At 34.6% G+C, this 20,598-nt stretch overlaps 1 protein-coding gene across 7 annotated transcripts in view; it reads right to left on the bottom strand.

Annotated features, from left to right (window-relative positions):
* Positions 1-475: 475 nt before the first annotated feature.
* The window catches only part of LOC126470629 (transcription factor 12), a 748,727-nt gene continuing 728,604 nt past the window's right edge, over positions 476-20,598 (bottom strand). For all 7 annotated transcript variants that reach the window (XM_050098596.1, XM_050098600.1, XM_050098601.1 and 4 more), the window contains 3 exons: positions 18,762-18,907; positions 12,734-12,870; positions 476-11,926 (listed from right to left, as the gene is read on the bottom strand). In XM_050098596.1, coding sequence (XP_049954553.1) covers positions 11,888-11,926; positions 12,734-12,870; positions 18,762-18,907 — 322 coding nt within the window. In that variant the 3' untranslated portion in view covers positions 476-11,887. The remainder of the gene's footprint in view (positions 11,927-12,733; positions 12,871-18,761; positions 18,908-20,598) is intronic.

Here is a 20,598-nt window from a genome sequence, read left to right as displayed (position 1 = left end):
TTTATGGAATTTTTTTTCCAGTGGTGTAGAGTAGCCTATTCTTGCTGTTAAGTGTTCACTTTTCTGGAAGAATACAAAATGTGTGTGGTACTCTTATAACAAACATACACAACCTATGAACTGCTCCAGTATAAGGGTCAAAATCTGCCTGATAACAAATTCCAAAGTCATATAATTAATTGCTTCTTTGTGTGATTTTTATATTTTTTGTAAAAGTGTATTCATTTAGCAGAAAAAGTATAGAGTGAACAGCTCACAATTAAAACAACTGTAGTTTCTTAGATTGTCCTGTCACAGTTTAACAATCAACAGTGCTCCTCAGAATACATGCACACAGAGAGAGCAAGAGAGAGAGAGAGACAATGTAATAACTACATATCTGGAAATATCATTTCTGCCATATATGCAGGGAAACTGAAAAAGTTTCTTGAGGGTTACTGCTTCTGCAAGTGAATATCCAAAGATCAACAATGTATTAAACTTTTCTCAATTTTATTTCAAATAGATTTACATATTATGTTTTCAAAATAATCCTTTTCACATGAATGAGTTCTGTGGAATGTACACATATAAGCACACACCAATAAAATTGTTATTCCAATGTAGAATCATTTCCTACGCAGTCCTGTGCTACATGGAGATCTTGTGCATACATTTTTTGGACACATATGCTGTTATTTTTTAGTAAAAGTTTGTTGTGAGGGACCAGCTGAAATAAAAAGGTCATCTAAGCAACTGAAATCTTATACTTTGCAAATATGTAACAAATGTAATGTACGTGACATATGTCGGTCTTAAACATCCTTCAAGTTTGCAATGTGGCTGCTTGAGACTACACTGAACTGTCCTGAATACTACAGAATTACATAAATAATGATGACATGTCTACATTTTAGCACACACTTCCCTTTTTAAGTTCCAGAAACAACTAAATCAGTATATTCAAATATGCCGATGCTTTCAATAAACTTAAATGTGAAAACAATAGTATCACTTTTTATGAATATATGGCCAGTATTACTGCAGTAGGTACATATGACTGTACCAGCACAAACAGATTGGATATCTGGTAAAATACCATGTGGTGAACCAAGTATTGGATTTGTCTCCAAACCTCACTAAACTGAATCCTTTAAAAAGAGTAGAATGGAAGAATACTAAAACTTTAAGTAGAGTGGTGTATATTCTATGTGACAGATTTCAGAAACTGTCAAAGTTACAAAAATAAAACTGATAGTTAAGCTTGCTGCAAATGATTTATCCTTTGCAATGGGAAGCTCAAGGTGATTTCAGTGGACTTGTTTTAGAAATCAACAAAATAAATTTTCAACTAAAATATGATCAAACCACCACACAGTTTCTGAGATGTTTTTGTAATAAATACTTAGTGATACTTTGGAGATAATATTATCCTGAAGAGTTTTGGCATAGTTGAAGTAATCATTGCAATATCGTACTAATTCATCAAAAAATCTAAACTACATAAATTAATCCGTTTTTCATGTATGCTTTGCAATGACTTAATCCAAGAATTCTTTTTGAGAAAAGAAGTTTTACTGAACTTTTACATTATGAAAGGCTTCAAGAGATTCATTCACACACAAAATGAGTGAGTTCGAACTCAGTTTTCAGCACCTTTGAGATCCATTTGGGCAAATATAAAATACCTAAATTGTTCAGATTTTCTTGGTTGAAGTAAAGTGTGCTGATTTCATGTGCTAAGAATTATCAGTATATATTGCCTTTGAAAACAACTTTATGAGTAAAGGTATTAAAACAGGTACTTTTATTTTCACATCCGCAAACTTTTTAAACACAGCATGAATGTATTAACATCCACTTCCTCTTTAAGTATAAATTAAATGCCTTTTTCCTTTATCTACATTGATGTATTTTGTATATTTTACCAATCTTTTTTGTTGACTACAAAACTTTGTATACACTGAAAATATCTGGTTGAGCTTCATGCATGAACTCCCATCTGTTAGTAAATTTACCAAATTTGTTTAGTAGTTAAGCGAAACATAATTTTATGTCAACATGGTCTTAGATACATGACCTCACTTACTGTTCATCACTATGTCACAAAATCCATTAATATATTTAACTTGAACTCCATCATATTTTGTACCAGCAATTATCTAAATAAAATATTTTGATAAAATTTAAGTTACAAAAATTATATGCTCTTTACATTAATGATACACTGAAAAATGTAATTTAACAATATAATTTTACTTCTGAGATTACATTTTTCTGGAGGAATATATAAAAGACGGTTACACTGTAACAATAACAAAATAAATACCTTATAAATTGTCATGGAATAATATTACATACCATTTCCATTTGCTGGAGTGAAGTACTTAATGTTTACAATACAGTGAAATCTCATAAAGCTATCACATTCAGGGACTGGCTTAAAATATTGTCATATAAAATATTTAAAAATTTGTAGTCTAGATGGAATAATTACAATATTGTAACTTTCCTAGAATACCAATAGTGTTATAAAATGCACCAATTACAGCAGTTACAGCTATGTTACATAAATATGCCCTAAATAACAACAGCAAATATACAGCAGCACATTTTGAATGCACTTAAAAATATAGTAACATAAATTTGGTATTCTATTACATAGAATAGTGATGCAAAAATGTAGCTTTTTTAAACAAATATCTGGATTACTAAACTGCATTGGTGTTCTTATGACAGTACTGGACTGGGTGCTATTTTATGCAGATTAGAAAAAAAAACACACACACATGTGCAAAATGAATAATTTACTTAATTATTTTGTCAGTCCCTTAGTTTCTGCAGTAGAGTTGCATTTATACGGTGTGTGCTGATTATGAGAATTATTTTGGCCCTGTGATGTTTCATTCAGTATGACCAAAACTGAGGTACAGCAAAAATTTTTGTCAGAGAGAAAATAAAATACTTTAAAATATACAGTCCAAACTTTTTTTTACATAAGAAGATGGAACATAAGCAGATAAGCACTGTAACATATCTGCATTAAAAAAAAACCACCCACACATTTCTTCTATCTGAAAATGTTCACAAGTCTCTAAATGCAAATAAAATAGATATGGTTTATCTTTGTAATCAATTTTCTGAATTCCACATTCCAATGTAGTGAAAGAAATTACAGATAAATCAACCAATCACTGAGATTTCACTGCAGTAAAATCCTTTCAGGATACACCGCAGATTTCATCTGGAATACAATACACGGTATTTTTGAAACATACATTAAACAATCGGCAGTGTCAAATTCATTGCCCCTGGTACCAACAAAAGTCTGTAAACAACAACTAAACTTGTTCTAGCTTACATTACAAAAATTACACACATAAAAATAAAACTGGAAAATAACCTACATATAAATGCACAAATTCACCTTGTGCTGACACTTACTCATGTAATGATCTTACACTACTCTTCGGAATATATTTTCACAAATGTGTGACTCATGAGCGCACATCAAACTGCAATGGATGACTTAATTTTGTAGTCACCAAATGAATGTCAGAGAGACATTGTCAGTAGCTGACCTAATACAAACTTCGGAATAGCTGTTTATTATCTGAGCTTCTGATAGTGAAAATCACCTTCTGAATAAATAAAATTAAAAAAGGATAAAGTTTGTTTTAATACCTTTATAAGAGAAAGAATAATTTTTGGAATATTAAAATACGGGGATGGGGGGGGAGGAGGAATATTCAGCAGTGCATGCACACCATCATATACTTATTTCTGTTATGCAGCCAGTGGATTCAAATTTCTGAACTACATGCAGCTGTTAACTCAACTGCAATATAGTGATAGAAAAAGTTCTGACTCTAATTTGCTCTAATATTTTTCTACAAAGATGCAATGAAAGTACCTACAACAAATATGTCATGTGCTGTCTCTCATATCAGTTTGTCAGTAATACTCTCAACACTTCATTGTATAACAGTACTGGATATTTTTATTTCTTTGTTCCACCAAAAGTAAATATACTTTCTCAGTTAGCAAACATCAAGTTAAGACTCTTTAATTTCCATAATCAGTAAACAGTTTCACGAACTCCACTAACAGTAAAATTTACATGAATTTAAAGTTATTTTCAAACACATGAAAATTATTTCAGTATCACAATGTTTAAGAAAAAAGCCTGCACAAGTTATAATTGACTTGGTAGATTATATTTATTAATTTACAACAGAATTAAAATAGCAGAAGAAGAATGAAAATTGAAAATTCAAACAGGAAGTGGCTGGGCACTAACCAGATTCTTCAATATTGTATCAAATTTGTATCAAATTACTGGATGAAATGATCAAACTTCTTTGATGACAGGCTACCTTTCCCAGTATTGGCAAATAATCATGCAGCATTAAGCAATGTCATAGTTCTCTGAAACAGCAGTCTTTCTACATCAATTACTTTTTATTTGCACAGCAATCGGCATAGCATGTTTTGGCATAGCATGTTTCTTCTGTTCAAATAATTTGTTATGGCATAGATTTTTCTGAAATATTAAGTTTTTGGTGTTTGACATTTATGTAATAATTGCAGCTAGAACATGTTTCTTAAACTAAAAATGTACAAGGAACTAAGTCCATGTAGACAATCAAGGATAGAAGTATGCTACCAAAATATGTTGTGCCAATTTATTTGATGATTAAAAAGTGAGTTCAGCATAATTTGCATAGTATATTAAAGAGGTTTTTAAGTCACATTTGGGCTTCTGTACACACTACTCGACAGAGAGAGGAAAAGAAGTAGTTATATTTACAAGAGAATGTGGGTTTAATTCTTTCTCAAGCACAGAAACCTTTTTTTTTTTTTTTTTTTTTTTTTTTTTTTTTTAAAAAAGATAATTTCAGGCTGCTGTATGAAAAGATTCAATATGTTCCAGAAATGTGAATACTGTACAGTTTGTTCATTTGCTTTCAAAATATTGAAAATTTTCATCATAACGGCTTTCTTAAATCTTCAGAGAGCTCCAAGTAATATTCAACAATCTTCACAGATTAGTAAAATGAAGAACTGGCATCAAAAATATCAAAAAATTGAATATTTATTTTCTGTTTTATTCATTTGTCTTTATGCGGTAATCAAGGTTAAGGACTGGGCAGAACAACCTCTCAAAAACGATTTACAAAAATTATAATTTTTGTTGTAACTTTACAAGATTTTAGAATGTTTGTATGTTATCATATGAAATATGAAGAGGTTTATCTGGTTTCAGAAAGTAATGCACTAAAATAAACAACAAATCTCTTTTTTTCTAACTGTGCTGTACAGTATTCCTTTCATGGGCTGTGCATGGAGCAATGTTTTTATTGAATTATGCTGTATGATTATTTGCAGCAGTAAATACAGACATATCTTGTTAATTTAATGATAGTATCTGATCACACTTCACATGTACAATTGTACCATTACAAAATTGCTAACTATTCAACAACTGTGCATCCAATTGTGAAACTGGAGCTCCCCCTATCTTTCATTTCAAACTTTTTGTGCTGTATTCTTCCACGTTTTTCTATAAAACTGAAGATAATATGAATTAATATTTGAACACTTTCTGCTCATACATATAATTATGGAGATCTGTCATAGCCTCTCTAAAAGGTACATTGAACAACCTTGTAATGTACCAGTATGTATTCTGGAATGCTATAATGATGTGGAATGGATAATTTAGAGCATATATGAGCACCACTGAGGAACAGAAAAACAAATAACCAGCCATGCCAAACTGTCTGAGGCAACACCATACAAACAAGGAGCATCTCTTGTGATGAACTGTGTAGTCAGACATTACTGACAAGAAACTACAAATAAAATATGCTAGTATCTTGCACAAATTGAACGTCCATCAATTCTGTGAAAGTTGCAAACTATTGCTCAAAATACGTGTTAACATGCTACACAATCCATGCAGCCCATGTCATTTTTCTGTTGAAATAATACTCTTATCAGAGGTATTTTCATACGGGTTCTCTTGTTAATTGGTGTATGAAATGTTGACAACACAAACATTGCAGCTGCCAGGAGCTAAAAATGGTCACAGGATTCCAAGTTTCATGTCACAAACTGAGATGCACATTGGGGTTTGAAAGAAATTTAATTTATAAAAACATGTTTTAAGAAATATTTACTTCATTCTTACAAATCTGTATTCAGAACAATCATAAGGTTAAGTAATGGTATTTCATGTTATCTCGAAAGTAACAATTTATCATATTTTGAAGTGTATCTCTTGTGTAATGGGTCTCAAATCCAGAAAAGCAAAAAATATGCACAGCTATCCTTAATAGGAAGATATATCTAAATTCTGATGGTGATAACAACACTGTCAGAACTGCCATTAAGATATTTTCAAATAGCAATCCTATTACTGCACAATTACAAACAATGAATATTCCAGTAGAGCTTTCACAACTTTTGTTTTAAATGAGGAAAAACACATAAACCATATATTTTACTCCCATGTGTTGATGCTGTATTTCAGGCTTTACTCTCAAAGACATATGTAATGTCACTGCATGAATATTACAGCAAGCAACACACTTTACAATAAATTACTACTAACTTGCTGTCAAATCAAGTAAACCACTTTATGTCAGAAATGTACAAATTTCTGATTTGCTGTCACTGCTTCCCTTTAAAGTACCAGTCACAACCCGAACAGAAAATATAAAATTACATTTAAAAAAGTTAAATGCCTACTCAAATAAAGAAAAATTACTCACCGGGAAATCTAAAAATGGCACAAGAGCCAGTAAATAAGTAACAGGCCTTGAAAGATATCCATACAGTAAATTGGAGAATTGTTTACAATGCCAATGTTCCCCCAAACAAGAAAGGGAGAAAGTACCACTCATGTAAGTGTTGAAGCTCCTGGATTAACAAGCCTCATCTTAGTAGAAACATTATATATAGAACCAGTAATCTCAATTCCAAAACTAATAGGTATTACACTTCAATGATTGTTAATTAATCTGATTATCCCCACAGTCCTTGCTTTGTTTACAACTAACACATTGAAATCACACTAAGATAAATTTAGATTTTTTTCCATTGACCAACCTCTTCCTTTAAATCATACTCTACATCATAAAACACAAAGGATTTTCGAACCCCTAACATGTATGTACATTAATCACTTTCTTATTGGTAATGAATGGTATAAAGACAGTGAGAGGTTTAAATTTCAGGTAAGTACATTTCCCATAGAGTACAACTCAAAAACTATACAATCATTTACAAAACTTTCAATTAAAGATTTGCGACAAAATTATTCCAAGTGCTAAGCAACAATGTATCTGGTAGATTACAATACAACCAACCTTCTGTGATGCAGTAGTGACATGGTCTATCTTCCATACGAATACATTTAAGGAAAGTAGAGTACATGACCATCGAGTTTGAGCTGCAAGTTGCTAAATGCAACAACTAAAAGTCTTCCTCATTTTCTGTTCATCCTCACTTTTATTTCTCTAATTCAGCAATCATCTGTTCCCATGAGTCAAGCATTGGCTTAAGTATTGTGCCACAGGTGCCACTTAAATGACCTATATCCTAATGGAACTGGTTGGCCACTTCCTTTCTCCACCCATGATAATGAAGCAGAGCTTTGCAAGTTTTACACAAACCCTGAAATGTCATAGTAAACTAAATTACAATAATTACACAATTATACACAGGACTGCGTGTCCTCAAGAGGTCATGCGCATGCCCACCTGCCAAACACACACACACACACACACACACACACACACACACACACACAGAGAGAGAGAGAGAGAGAGAGAGAAACTCTTGAGCTGATAACTGTAATGAGGGAAACGATATTGAAACTCTTGGATGGAATCACGAATTTAGGAAAATAAACAAATGTATCTGCAGAAATGGTGCATGAGTGCAGATTCAGTTGTGATGAGAAACCTGAAGGAGAAGAATGACAGGAATCAGTTAAAGAAAATGATACTGTAACATGAGAAACAATTCCTCTCATTTAGGCTGAGTGGAAAGAGACTTTTCAGAGACCTTGAGCAACCTTTCTGTTGAAGTTTGCTACATATTTCAGTGCTGCCATGGTGTTAGCTATTGAAAGAGTAAACAAAATATCACTGACATACTGCATGTTTTGCTTCTAATTTCAACTGTTGCCAGTGAGTTATGGAAGAGAGATTCTACGATAAACAAATAATAAAGAGCCATAATCACCCAATATGAAGCTAATTATAGAGGGAACAATTAAATACAAAAATAAAAAATGAAAAACTTGCAAAACATGTTAAGAACATCTTCTAATAATTTCCGGGTATGCAGCCGGATCCCGTCGACATTCTGCCACGATATTTCAGCCCAGAGACGTCCGGCCATCATCAGGTGAGTACACAACTACTGAAGAGCCCAGGTGCAGTCGCGGTATTTATGCCGAATCTCGCGCATGCGAAATGTACTGGCATCCTACAGCGCATGCGTCAGGTGTTGACATGCGCAGCATAGCCGAGTTGTACGTGCTGCCCTCGGTGGTGAAAATAAAGGTTCATCTAGTCATTGAGTATCGAATGACACTTTCGATTCCGCTGTGATTGTATAATTTTAATAACAGGATTCCAATTTTTATCCAGCTGAAAGCCGTTGTCATGATTTATAAGATTATTGGCAAGATGTATTTCCACTGATTCCTTGATTACGGAATCCCAAAAACCGGAAACCGGGGCTAAAATTTTTGTTCCATTGTATTCCATTGAATGCCCCAATGAAATACAGTGCTCTGCTACTGCTGATTTTGACGGTTGCCGCAGACGGGTGTATCTTTCATGTTCTATACATCGTTCATGGACAGTTCTTGTCTTCCTGGCTCTTTTCTACTCTCTACTACAACATTTATTTACTTGATTTAGCCACTACTATAGGAGGGACATGGTCAGCATATCCACAGCCCACATTACAGAAGAATGTACTTCAGTTGCCACGTTCCTTTGGCTCCAGACATTACTTGTGAGGATCTGTTTCAGAAGTCACATGTTAAGAACATGTTGGAGATCTGATTTCATTGTTGGAGATCTGATTTCATACCAATCTGCAGGTTTCCAAAACCAAATTACATATCAGATTGATTATGTAGAATAAAAAACACAAGGGTCCCATCCCAATATGCAACTCAGTTATTTCAGTTACAACAGAAAAATAGTCTTCACAGAACTTCTACTTACTAATGCCGATATCTACTTTATCAAATCTTGAGCTTTGGAAAATGAAACTTCTTTACTTTTGAGGTACACAGATGAAATAATGAAGATGTAGAAGTAAGATTCTGACAAAGGCATGAATAAGTTAACACAAAATGTACAGGTAAGAACAAGTCAAATTTCAACAACAACCATGAGGACCTTCTTGCTATCACCTGCATTCTTTCTGGTCTTCCTACGGTTACTATACGACCCTTGTACCTCACCCTCGAGCGGATGAATCTTCTGTATACTGTAGTTAATGTCTCAAACTTACTTCCTTTTCCTGTGGAAGAGGGTTTGCTTCCCAAAGCTCAAGGTTCAGATTCCTTTCTGAGCAGATCTGTTGCTGAGCAGATCTGTAGCCTCTATTTTCATATTCACTTTTAAGGAATGTGGCTTTTTAATATTCAGTTCCTATTTTTTGTATTATATATGAACTTTTTGAGCATTCTGTGGCATATGACATTCCTCCAGCATACACTGTATTCCATCTACTCTCAATGGCTTTGACAGTAAATGTCCAACTTTACCTCTTTATACATTGTTGCCTAATTAACCAAAAAAGATAAGAAAAATATATCGTAATAATTTTCTATCATTGTGCAGATTTTACTTGACATGCAGAGACAACACATAACACATTCTGAATGAAAGGGTCATGATTTTAGGAACAATAATCGGAAGTCTTATCCAGCATCCAGCCTTTGTCACCACTTACGTTGGACTAGCGTGTATAGCATCCACAATCCAACTTAGTTTTCATTCAGACTGTCCCTCGCACTGGACATATGGCACATACTTCCTGGCTCTTTTCTACTCTCTACTACAACATTTATTTACTTAATTTAGCCACTACTATAGGAGGGACATGGTCAGCATATCCACAGCCCACATTACAGAAGAATGTACTTCAGTTGCCACGTTCCTTTGGCTCCAGACATTACTTGTGAGGATCTGTTTCAGTTTTATAACATTGGTACAGACTTTGAAGTCTCTGTCCCTGCTGTGCTCTGCAACTAATGAACTTCTCCACTGCAAATATGGCCACTGCTCAAACATTCAGCAAACAGGTTGCACTGCTGTAAAATTCATTCATCTAATCACAAGTACTACAGTTCAAAATCATTAAAAAATTAGATGAGTGACAAAATTTATACAGCAGTCCTGATACACAAAAAAAGAAAGAAAGAAAGAAAGAATAGACAAACAGGAAGAAAAAGAAGTAATCATCATCACTGCTTTAAAACTCTTAGTTCATAAAAAATATGAGTATTAAATGACTTACATAATTAAAAAAATGGTGGATATTAAGTCTCCCAAGTCCATAAATGAAATTGCATATCATCATAAAACGAGCATATCCTGTACAGAAGTTATACATAAAAATACTTTCAATGTAACTCCACAGGAAGTTTTCCACAGTATGGCACTAGTGATGAGGACTGGCTGTTTCTGATCACAACTCTGATGAGTAATCTCTGTACTACTTCTTCTCCTATACATGCTGACATTACCAAAATTCTGCACTACCCACAAAAGTGTACAAATTCCACATCTTTTAAGAACAAAATTTTAAAACAAAATACTGTCACCGAGAAGCAGACATTTGTTGCATTATGTATTTTGTAGAAACACACTCTGGTGAACTTCCGATTCATATAAAGAAAGGTTGACACTTCTACTATGATAACAGTGATGATACAATAATAATAATAATAATAATAATAATAATAATAGTAATATAATAATAATAATAATACTATTTAGCAAAAGTAATGCACAATATTTAACTTAGTCAAAAAGAATAAAACTATTTAATTCATAAATATCACTACTTCAGTGTATTTTATATGTAACAAAATTTTAGCACACACATGTTCACGCTCTGCTCTATGTCTACAACTGTATATTTACCGATAAGGCAAAGCTGTCTACATCTGTCTGGGCCCTATGTTGCACTGTGAATGTTCATCTTACTGAACAAGTACTAGCATATCAGCAATTATTCATGTAATGGAAAAAATAAAAAAAATATATAGGCAAACAAATCTCATGTGTTTGGTCATAATTACTGGTACATAACAAATGTTACATGCCTGATGGAAAATGTTCTGGTCTTGCTATGACTTGCTTACTGGCCTTAATATAACTGCTTTCACTCGGGGTACCTACATCCACAAAAGGGTGTTTGGCTGTATGCTTTACATACACATACAAACATAGAGATGCATGTCATCCATCACTTTTCTTAAAAAATAAAGCATGCAAAGCACTGCTCTGCAACTGCAGGTTACTGCTCATAGTGTCTTAAGTCTTCAAAAGTCTTCTCTTTTCTTTAATTAGGACCATCACAAAGTCTTTTAAAAACTACTACTCTTTTTCAGGTTCAATAAACGATTTTAGCTGTCTTCCAACCAATGATATGGAGGTTAATACAGTATATTTCTGTGATAGTTGCGCACATATTACTTCACATTTATTAAACTAAACATGAAGCTTTTTCAGTTTGCACACGTAATTCACAAAGACTGAGCACCATCTCACTCTGACAGCTTCAGAAAAAATTCACATATCATAACTTGTGAAAGAGATGTGCTTCAACCAAAATCATAGTGCAAACCCTTCAGCATCCACCTCTGCTACTGCGGCTGGGTTGGGTTGTGTGGTAGAGGTGGGCCCTGAAATAATATGTATAACTGTTAGTCTCATCATTATTCACACACATACACACACACACACACACACACACACACACACACACACACACAAACACACAATATATATATTATGAACGTCTTTACAGCTGATAACTAATGGAAGTGGAAAATCCATGATATGTTTAATGAACAGAAGATCATAATACTGGAAAAGCAGCATAATGCAGATAGTACAATGAGCACTACATTATGTCACCAAGGAGCTGATGACAGAGCAAGGGAGAAGAATAGAAAAAGACAAGTGGAATGCTGCCTAAAAGATAAAAATAAATGTGAAATGTATTTTTAAAAAATTGTTTCTCTATGACCACAAGAATAGAGAGTAGCATTAAGTGGGAGAAAGGATGAATGGGATGTGGAAAGGGGCAACCAGTAATACATGTGATGGTGTTGTCATTCAAGACTCTGTTAGTAGTATCATGGATGAGTTGTAGAGCTGCCTACAGCACTAGTATTTCCACAAATGAAAGGCTAGAGACACTGTATCTTCATGAGTAACTTATTAAGTGTACTGCATAAGTTCTCAAAACTGGTAAGGTGAACAGAAAATGAACATGCTGAGTAAGACTCGGGGTGATGTCAGGTGGGGGGAGAAAGACAATCATTATTCTAACCACGTAATCTACATAGAATTTCAATCATTCCTATACCTCTGTCTGGCACTGCTAACAGAATATGAGAAAAATAATATGACCAGTTCTGTTAAACTGTTTTAAGTTTTCAGTCAAGAAAAGACTTAAAGACTTAAAAACATGGGTCTGTACTCACAGGCATAGTAGGGAATGATGTCTGCGTTAAATGGGGTCCGGGATGACCCAAATGGTGACTCGACAGCTTGGGCCCATCCTCAGCCTTTTCTTCTTCTCTTCTTTTCAGACATGCAGCCTTGGGATTCAGATTTCGTTCTGGACAAAATTAAATGCTGTAAGTGCTAAATATCATTTTCTGGAGCATATTCACTTATTAATGGTAAAGCCAAACAAACATTACCACTGTTACCAGGAAAATGGCTACTGCTTTACACTATTTAAAATTAATTAAATGACAATTGTTAGTAAAACATAACACAATTGTTGCACAGGGAAGGCCAGGATAAAAATGAAACTCTTAATAATATTTTAATTTACTCTGCCTTAGCAAACAATAAAGTCAACTCTTCACAGTTTAATTTCATTGGACACTAGCCATTCATCCACACATTCCAATAAAACAGGTGATTTCTCCTAACACAGAGACTCCAACTTTGGCTTTTACCCTGATATTCACCATTAGCAGAAGAAAGAGCATCTAGAAATAGCACCTTGCTTTTGCAGTCTGCCTTCATTTTGATTTCATGGACCCCAGTAAAAAGGATAACACTAAAGACCAATGCATACAGATTAGAATACAGCTAATAACTCTTCCTGGTACACTATAAGTTTATGAGAAGCTGATTTAAACTTTCATAACAACTGAAATCCATACATTGGTCAGCAGCTGCAGTCAGATCTCTCTCTATATTTCATACACAGTGCTGCACCAACTGACATTTCACTGTTTAACCATTTTACTGCCAAATACGATCTGATCGTGATACAGATTTTCGGCAAAAAATGCCAGTAACAATCTGATCATGATGCCCTTCTCATTCATTTTTTCCGCACTTGAAGGCAAAGCTGTTAGTATTTCCTAGCCAAGACGCAGAAGGAAGGTCGAAGGCACAGCATATCGATCTTCTTTTCGATTGTCAGTGTGATATTTCAAGTAAAATAAACTTCTCTGGTGTTGTTTATTTACCGAGTATTTCGCGGCAGCACTGCATCGTCAAGTAAGAAGTTGCGGTTCGATACGAGTGATTTAGGCAATAATATGATAAGTAGTGAAAGTGAAGATGAATTTGCAGGATTTGCAGAAAGTGAATCGGATTGTGAGAGGTCTGGTGGAGAAGAGGATTCGTCGTTTTCTTCTTCAAGTGACGATTGTGCGTCAGCAACAGTCCATCTTCAAAAATACCATTAATACCCCCCATAAAGTATTATGCACCTAAGATACTGGGCTCACACTACCTGCCATGCAGCATCAACATTATGTACAATTTTCACAAAGCAGGATGCAAACAAAAAGGTAAAATTAAAATGATAACTTCTCACCCATTTTTTCATTTAAATACATGAAGAATTTAGTTTGTTTCTGGCAGACAACACTGCACCCGCTGTTACGAACTTGCAGGAATGAGTTGCTGGACAGTGTTACTGGAATGCAGAACTAACTGCTTGAAAACTTCATGTAATTATTGCAAAATTGAGGTATGAGCTTGTCAGAAACAAAAACATGCCAACCTGTGTGGACTCAGCAGTAACCATTACCAGTTTAAAATCACCATCCAGCATTTGTAACTCTACATATTGTGTATATCTACATCTATACTTTTCAAGCTACTGTGAAGGCAAGTTGACAGAAAACATAAACAATCCACAGAAAGTGTGAAAAGTAAGTTAAGGGAGGTAATTAGGAGGATGACTATTGGAAGCAATAAAGTATAGATCAGGTAAAAGAAAATCTACATAAAGTCTGGCAGAAAGTTGCTGCAGTTGAATTTATTTGCGAAAATGAATATATTTCATTGCATACTAAGATTAATACTGAAAGTTAAAACTGTTTACAATGTGTAAAGGATATGTGTGACAATGGTGAAACAGTAGAATCAGCTCACTAAGCATAGTGAGAATTTAGAAAGTAAACTGCAGAAGCATCATAACAGATTGTGTAACACAGAAAATAACATCAGAATTGGCACTAACAGTGTGGAATGTAATTTGGTGACTAAATCATCTGAAGTAGCTTACATTACAAAAGGAAAATTTTTACTTTTGATCTGTCTGGAAGTTTACATCCAAAGGAACAATGGAATGATTTTGAAAATGTGTTGCATACATTATGGAGTGATGAAACAATCACTTTCATTATGTCAAAACTTTTGGGTGAAGCCAGAATAGGATGAGTGACAGCTACAGAGCGGTACAATACACTACAAATATTTAAGGAAGATTTTCTTGAAGAATATTGGGGTGGGCAGGAAATTTAATTCAAAAAAAAAGAGTGTAAAGAGATTCACTTTGAAGTGGGTCATGAATCTGTTGTATTCAACAAATAAACTGGAACCTGAGGAACATATCATCGGGTTTGATTGAAAGTTGCCTACGGATTGGCATCACAAACTGATTGTTGGTCCCACAGATGACATTAATAAATTTATTGGTTATGTGAGAAGGGTTGGAAAGGTAATGGAGGAAGTCGAACAGGCCAACAGAAATTTTAGGTCCCAGGGGAATGTTTAAACTGTAAAAATGTTGACATAAACAGAATGGGCACGGTCTGAAAAAAGAGTGGAAGAGGAGTAAGGAACTGGTACAACGCTACGGCAAATCGAAAAACTAACAGAGTGCAAGGCACTGTGTATAGACAGTGCTTATAAATATGTGGCAACAATGATCTACATAACAGGCAGCAGATATGGGTAGGAGTTGGAAATGAGACAGAGTACAGGAAATTACAAGTTTCTAGCATTTACAGCATGAGTAATAGTAGTCTGAACCCACTAGCTACTCCTTTTGTATACAAACACAAGGATTTGGAATTTCAAAATGGAGAACTGAAAGGATACAATGGATGTAAATGAGATTAATAAAGTTAAAATATGAACATTTAATGGTGGCTTGGAGGAGTTTTAAATAGAAGCTGGTAAAGTGAACACTGTAGCACAGATAATTTGTTAGATTATTTGGTTGAAAAGATGCAGAGTCTGACAAACAGGAAAGCATGTACAGTGAAACAGATGAGGAATCTCATCAGGAAGAAAGAAGAGCACAGAGAATAAAGTACTGTGAGAACTAGAGAAGGGAAACGTGAGGGAAGTGTTGGAGGCAGTTAAGGAGGATTTATTTGTGGCAAAGGGACATATGCAGATATGGGATGACCACAATGGAACACAGCCAATTAGTGGAAGTGAATCTGAGGAGATTCAGAGAGAGAAGATAATTTAAGTGCTTTATTTGTAATTAGTGGAGAAATTGACTAACATAAAAAGGGTGAATAGTGAGAGCTAATACATCCCGTCCGGGCACCTACATATACCGACCACTTGTCCAGGACCCAGTACCAAGTAGGGGCCATCCTGTCAGCTGTATAACAGAAACCAGGTCAAACCAGTAGCCACCAGAAGGTTCAGATACACCGCTGGAGGTTATGGCGTACACGAAATAGTTTATTACGCATGGACATGTGACTGAAAATAGTGTTCTGAGTATTCTGCCACAGGCAGTCCATTTAAGGCAAAAAAAGGACAGTCTTCACAGAGTAAGCCACTGGACCAGGTGCCAAGGCCAACAGCTCTTCCACAGTCAGTGGTTTAGTATGGTGCATCCACGAAGATATACGGCAGTCCTCCACCAGCTACGCCACCCAGTCATCTTAACAAGGAACCGCAAGGTCCTGGGCCATTATCAGTTGATGTGTGGCCTACAATGCCATATCAACATTTGGACTTGTAATTAATACTGTTTGTTAACTTTGGCTATGCTGAAATCTAAATCCTCTCACCCATTGTGGACCTTGACTATCAGTGATTAGTTAGTATTGTTTCTTAATTAGCCCTTCAGCCTGCAGGTCACCACCACTGGAAGGGACTTGTACTTACTTGCAGCAAACAACCTTTGTTTCTTTTAACAAGAGATATTTGTTTTGTAATAAAAACTGCTTTTTCTTGCTGTGCTGTATTTTACTTCACTCAGATGAGATCTGCCTTTTCACTCTTTTAAGGTACCTTCAGTGGGATCCATAATGATACAGTTTTGGTTTGATATGTGTTATTTGTAGATTATAAAACAATTCACATATCATTTCTTATGTAAATAAGTGGTTATTTACAGTTCTTCCCTCTTTTGGTGTCATCTACATTTCCTTTCGTCTGGTAAGATGCTGGAGGTCGCACTACCACTTCATTTACAAAAAATGAGCTTTTTTTATGTTCCAAACTCTAGACATGGAGAAGGCTTTGAGATGGGAAACTGTGCACATTTTACCAATGAATTTGAAGTCAATAATAGTGGGGAAAAGACTGGACAGCCAGTACTTAATATTTTGGCAAAGGTGAAGAAGTGCAGTGTATAGCTGACAGTGACAGTGATCTTCATGCTTTCAGTCAGAAATTGTTAGATGCTTTAACTAAAATGGGAGCATTGATGATAATGCCCATTTTAGTCATTAAAATAATTGTTGCCACCTGTTAAACACAAAATAATGGTGCCTATTAAACCCCGTAAAACAACTTTCTTATAATTCTGGGTTTGAATGTTGACATGTTAATGGTTGTAGACTTTTTTCCATTAGTATAAAAGGATGTTGGATTTTAATGAAGACTCTGATTTTGGAAGTACATGGATATAATGTAATGGTACTCTTTTCAAGAAAAAAGAAACTGATGACAGAAAAGGGATAGTATTCCTATAATGTACTGTAGGAAATGGAAAAATTGGAAGAGTATAATGATTGTGGTGAGCAAATGGGGTTGGATTCAAAGGATTTAATGGCAGTGCCAAATAAAATAAGAGGAAAATGTGGCATAATTTCATGAATCAACTAGGAGCTGGGGTAACATCAACAGCAAGACCATTATACACAGGGCACATGGATAGGGAAATGATGGGGAAGAAAATCGGTTGTGTTATTCTAAAAGGAATCATCCTGATATTTACCTTAAGTAATTTAAGAAAAACAAGGTAAACTTAAAACTATGCAAGTTTTTTGGATCCTCTGGGTGAAAAAAATATGACTGCAAAATTTATAAAAAGATCATTATTGATTAGGGCAATGCAGTTGCCCAAAAACTACCAAGACAATGGGAAAACAGAGGCATTTCTAGTAGGAATTGTTTGAACATCAGCCAAATTTGCTGAATTTGACACCCTCTGAATTCCATCTGTTACCATATCTGAAGACATTTATGGCCACAAAATTTGTTGAATCAAATGAAGTATTTATATCCAGGGCCAAGCTGTGAGGGGCACCAGGGAAACAACTGTAAGATTTCTACACAGGACTTGGCTGCTTGGGGCGTCAAGCCATATCACAAGTAGCATAGATGAAAGTAAACGAGGAAAAGGGTGGTGGGGGGTGGAGGGTGAATGATTAAGTCACTTGTGTGGAAAATGTTCTCATAGCAGTGGCAAGTGGATACTTTCAAGAGCTTTCAGACCTACACCTCAAGGACTGAATGTCCATACTGATTAAATACTGTACTAAAAAACACACAACCGAGCATTCAGTGATGCAATGCAGGCTTTCACAGATAGTATTCTTCAATGTAAAAACACTGTTTTTCGCTGCTGGGATGGATGAGAGGTGGGCAGGGTGGAGGGACAAATTCAAAAGCCAAGGTTTTATGTTTAATATCTTGTCCACGTGCTTATCTTCTGCTTCTTCGATACAGTGAGTAATCGTCTTTCTTCAGACCATTGTTTAAAAATGACACACAGGAATATTTGTTTATATAATACAGGTAGGCATAATTTAATTGCTGATCTGTAATTATTTTGTCAAACTTAGTTTACTTCTCTAGTAAAATGTGTTGCACCTCTGAAACATTACAGGAATACATGACAACGAATGTGGCGACTTACTACCTCTGTTGCCTAAACTACTCTGCTTTTACACTGTCAGCACATTATAAACAAAGTTTAGTCATTTTTTCCACTGAAGCACTGCTTGCATCCACATTCAACAGCAAACAGCTTCCTCTACACTAATGACAACATCATACCTCGTACTTGCTGCTCAAGATTCATTATCACTTCAACTGCCATATTGAGGATGCCCAATTTTGTCTGTGGTTTGTCGGTCTTCAGATGTGTCATGCACATCCGTCCCAACTCCTTAAGAGCTTCATTTATGTCCCGGATACGTATCCTAAAAACATTATTAATGAAAACATGTCTTTTATAAAAATGAACACATGAATAACTATGAAGTCTGTAACACTGTTTCTGCAATTTTGTGGTACAAAGTACATTATGTCAGCAGGAAAATGACCATACGCACTAAAATACACAAATACAATTAGCTAATAACTTCTATTTGTATGACTCAAAGTGTTCACCTGTATGTAAAAAGTAGACAGACACAATTAAATAAGTAAGAAGATTATTTGTTAATAGTTTATTTGATACTTATGTACATTGACTGTAAGCACCGCCATTGAGAGTCACTACTACTACTATTACTATTACTAATATTATTACCACCAACACCAAGTTTAGGCACAAAATATTTATATACTACTGGTAATATTATCACATATATTTTGCCTGTTTGAAATGTTTTATTTTATTTTTGTGGAGCAATGTATAATACATCTTCTAGAGTACTCAAGTACACTAAAATTCATAAAAATGTAATAAAGGAAAATGTAGTTTGCCTATAACACACAACAATACATTACATTAGTTCAACTCAACGAGATAATCAATATGAACACAGCTTTTTACATGTGAAGGACGCTATGGGGCTCATTCAGTGCAATTTGCTTGTTTGTGGTCTGCTTCAAGACATTGAAAAACAAAAAAGAAATCTTTTACTGTGATTCAAAAATATTTTGTGCCACACAAAAATTTTGACTGCCATATAATTTAATTTATTTATTCACACATATATTGCACATATTACAGATAAAATAGGACTTGAAAAATCTCATTTGTGTCTCATAAATGAGAAACCATATCCATGTAGTACAACTGACACTACAAAAATAGTCCATGCATATTGATGTACACAAAACACAGAGCAATCATTGGGAGTGATACCTGTAAGGAAAATTAAATATAGAAACAGAATGATACAATGCAAAACTGATGTGCTGGTATACTTTGCTTTTACTGGCTTGTGAGAAAGTAGGAGTTGCGCAACTGTTAGCACTGAGCTAACTTGAAAATTAAAGATGGATCAACAGGATAGGATTTTGAGTAGAAAAGTATCACAAATCAAATAAAAATTAACCTTCACAATGTACTGAACTCAGACTGAAATCAGTATCTTTGTTTTTGCATGTGGCAGTATTGATCCAACAAGAAATTGTAACACATTACCATGATGAACTGCAGCAAATAACAAAACTTTAGACAAAATTGACTGTATACTTTGAGATTTATTTAATGTCAATACAGAAAGAAAGAGATGAGAAGGTGCCACCAAAATTATGAGAAAAAGTTAAACTTGCATATTTATACTGTCAGTCTTTGTTCAGATGTAACATTACTATACTTTTTGGTTTTTAAAAGAAAAATCTTGCCAGAAATTCTGAAATTAAATTCGTGTGATTTCACAATGTAATAGAAGAACTACACTCAAATTAACTCCTGTTGAGTCAATATAATTTGTATGGGAGCATTATGCAGGTGTCTCGTTCTAACTGAGAAAGATGTTTATTCTAGTGTTGCATTATAGACTGCATATATGATTAAACAATGACAAAAAATTGTTTTTGCTTCATTTTGCTCACAGATAAAACAATAAAGAGTTCTGTTATTCCATTTTTTCCATGACTGCAGCTTCAACTGTATTTTTATACTGAAATGAGAGAAAATCCAACTTCAGTATCAATA

The sequence above is a fragment of the Schistocerca serialis genome, chromosome 3 (genome assembly GCF_023864345.2).
Source record: "Schistocerca serialis cubense isolate TAMUIC-IGC-003099 chromosome 3, iqSchSeri2.2, whole genome shotgun sequence".
Taxonomy (NCBI): Eukaryota; Metazoa; Arthropoda; class Insecta; order Orthoptera; family Acrididae; genus Schistocerca; species Schistocerca serialis.
This window is presented reverse-complemented; position numbering and strand designations above follow the sequence as displayed.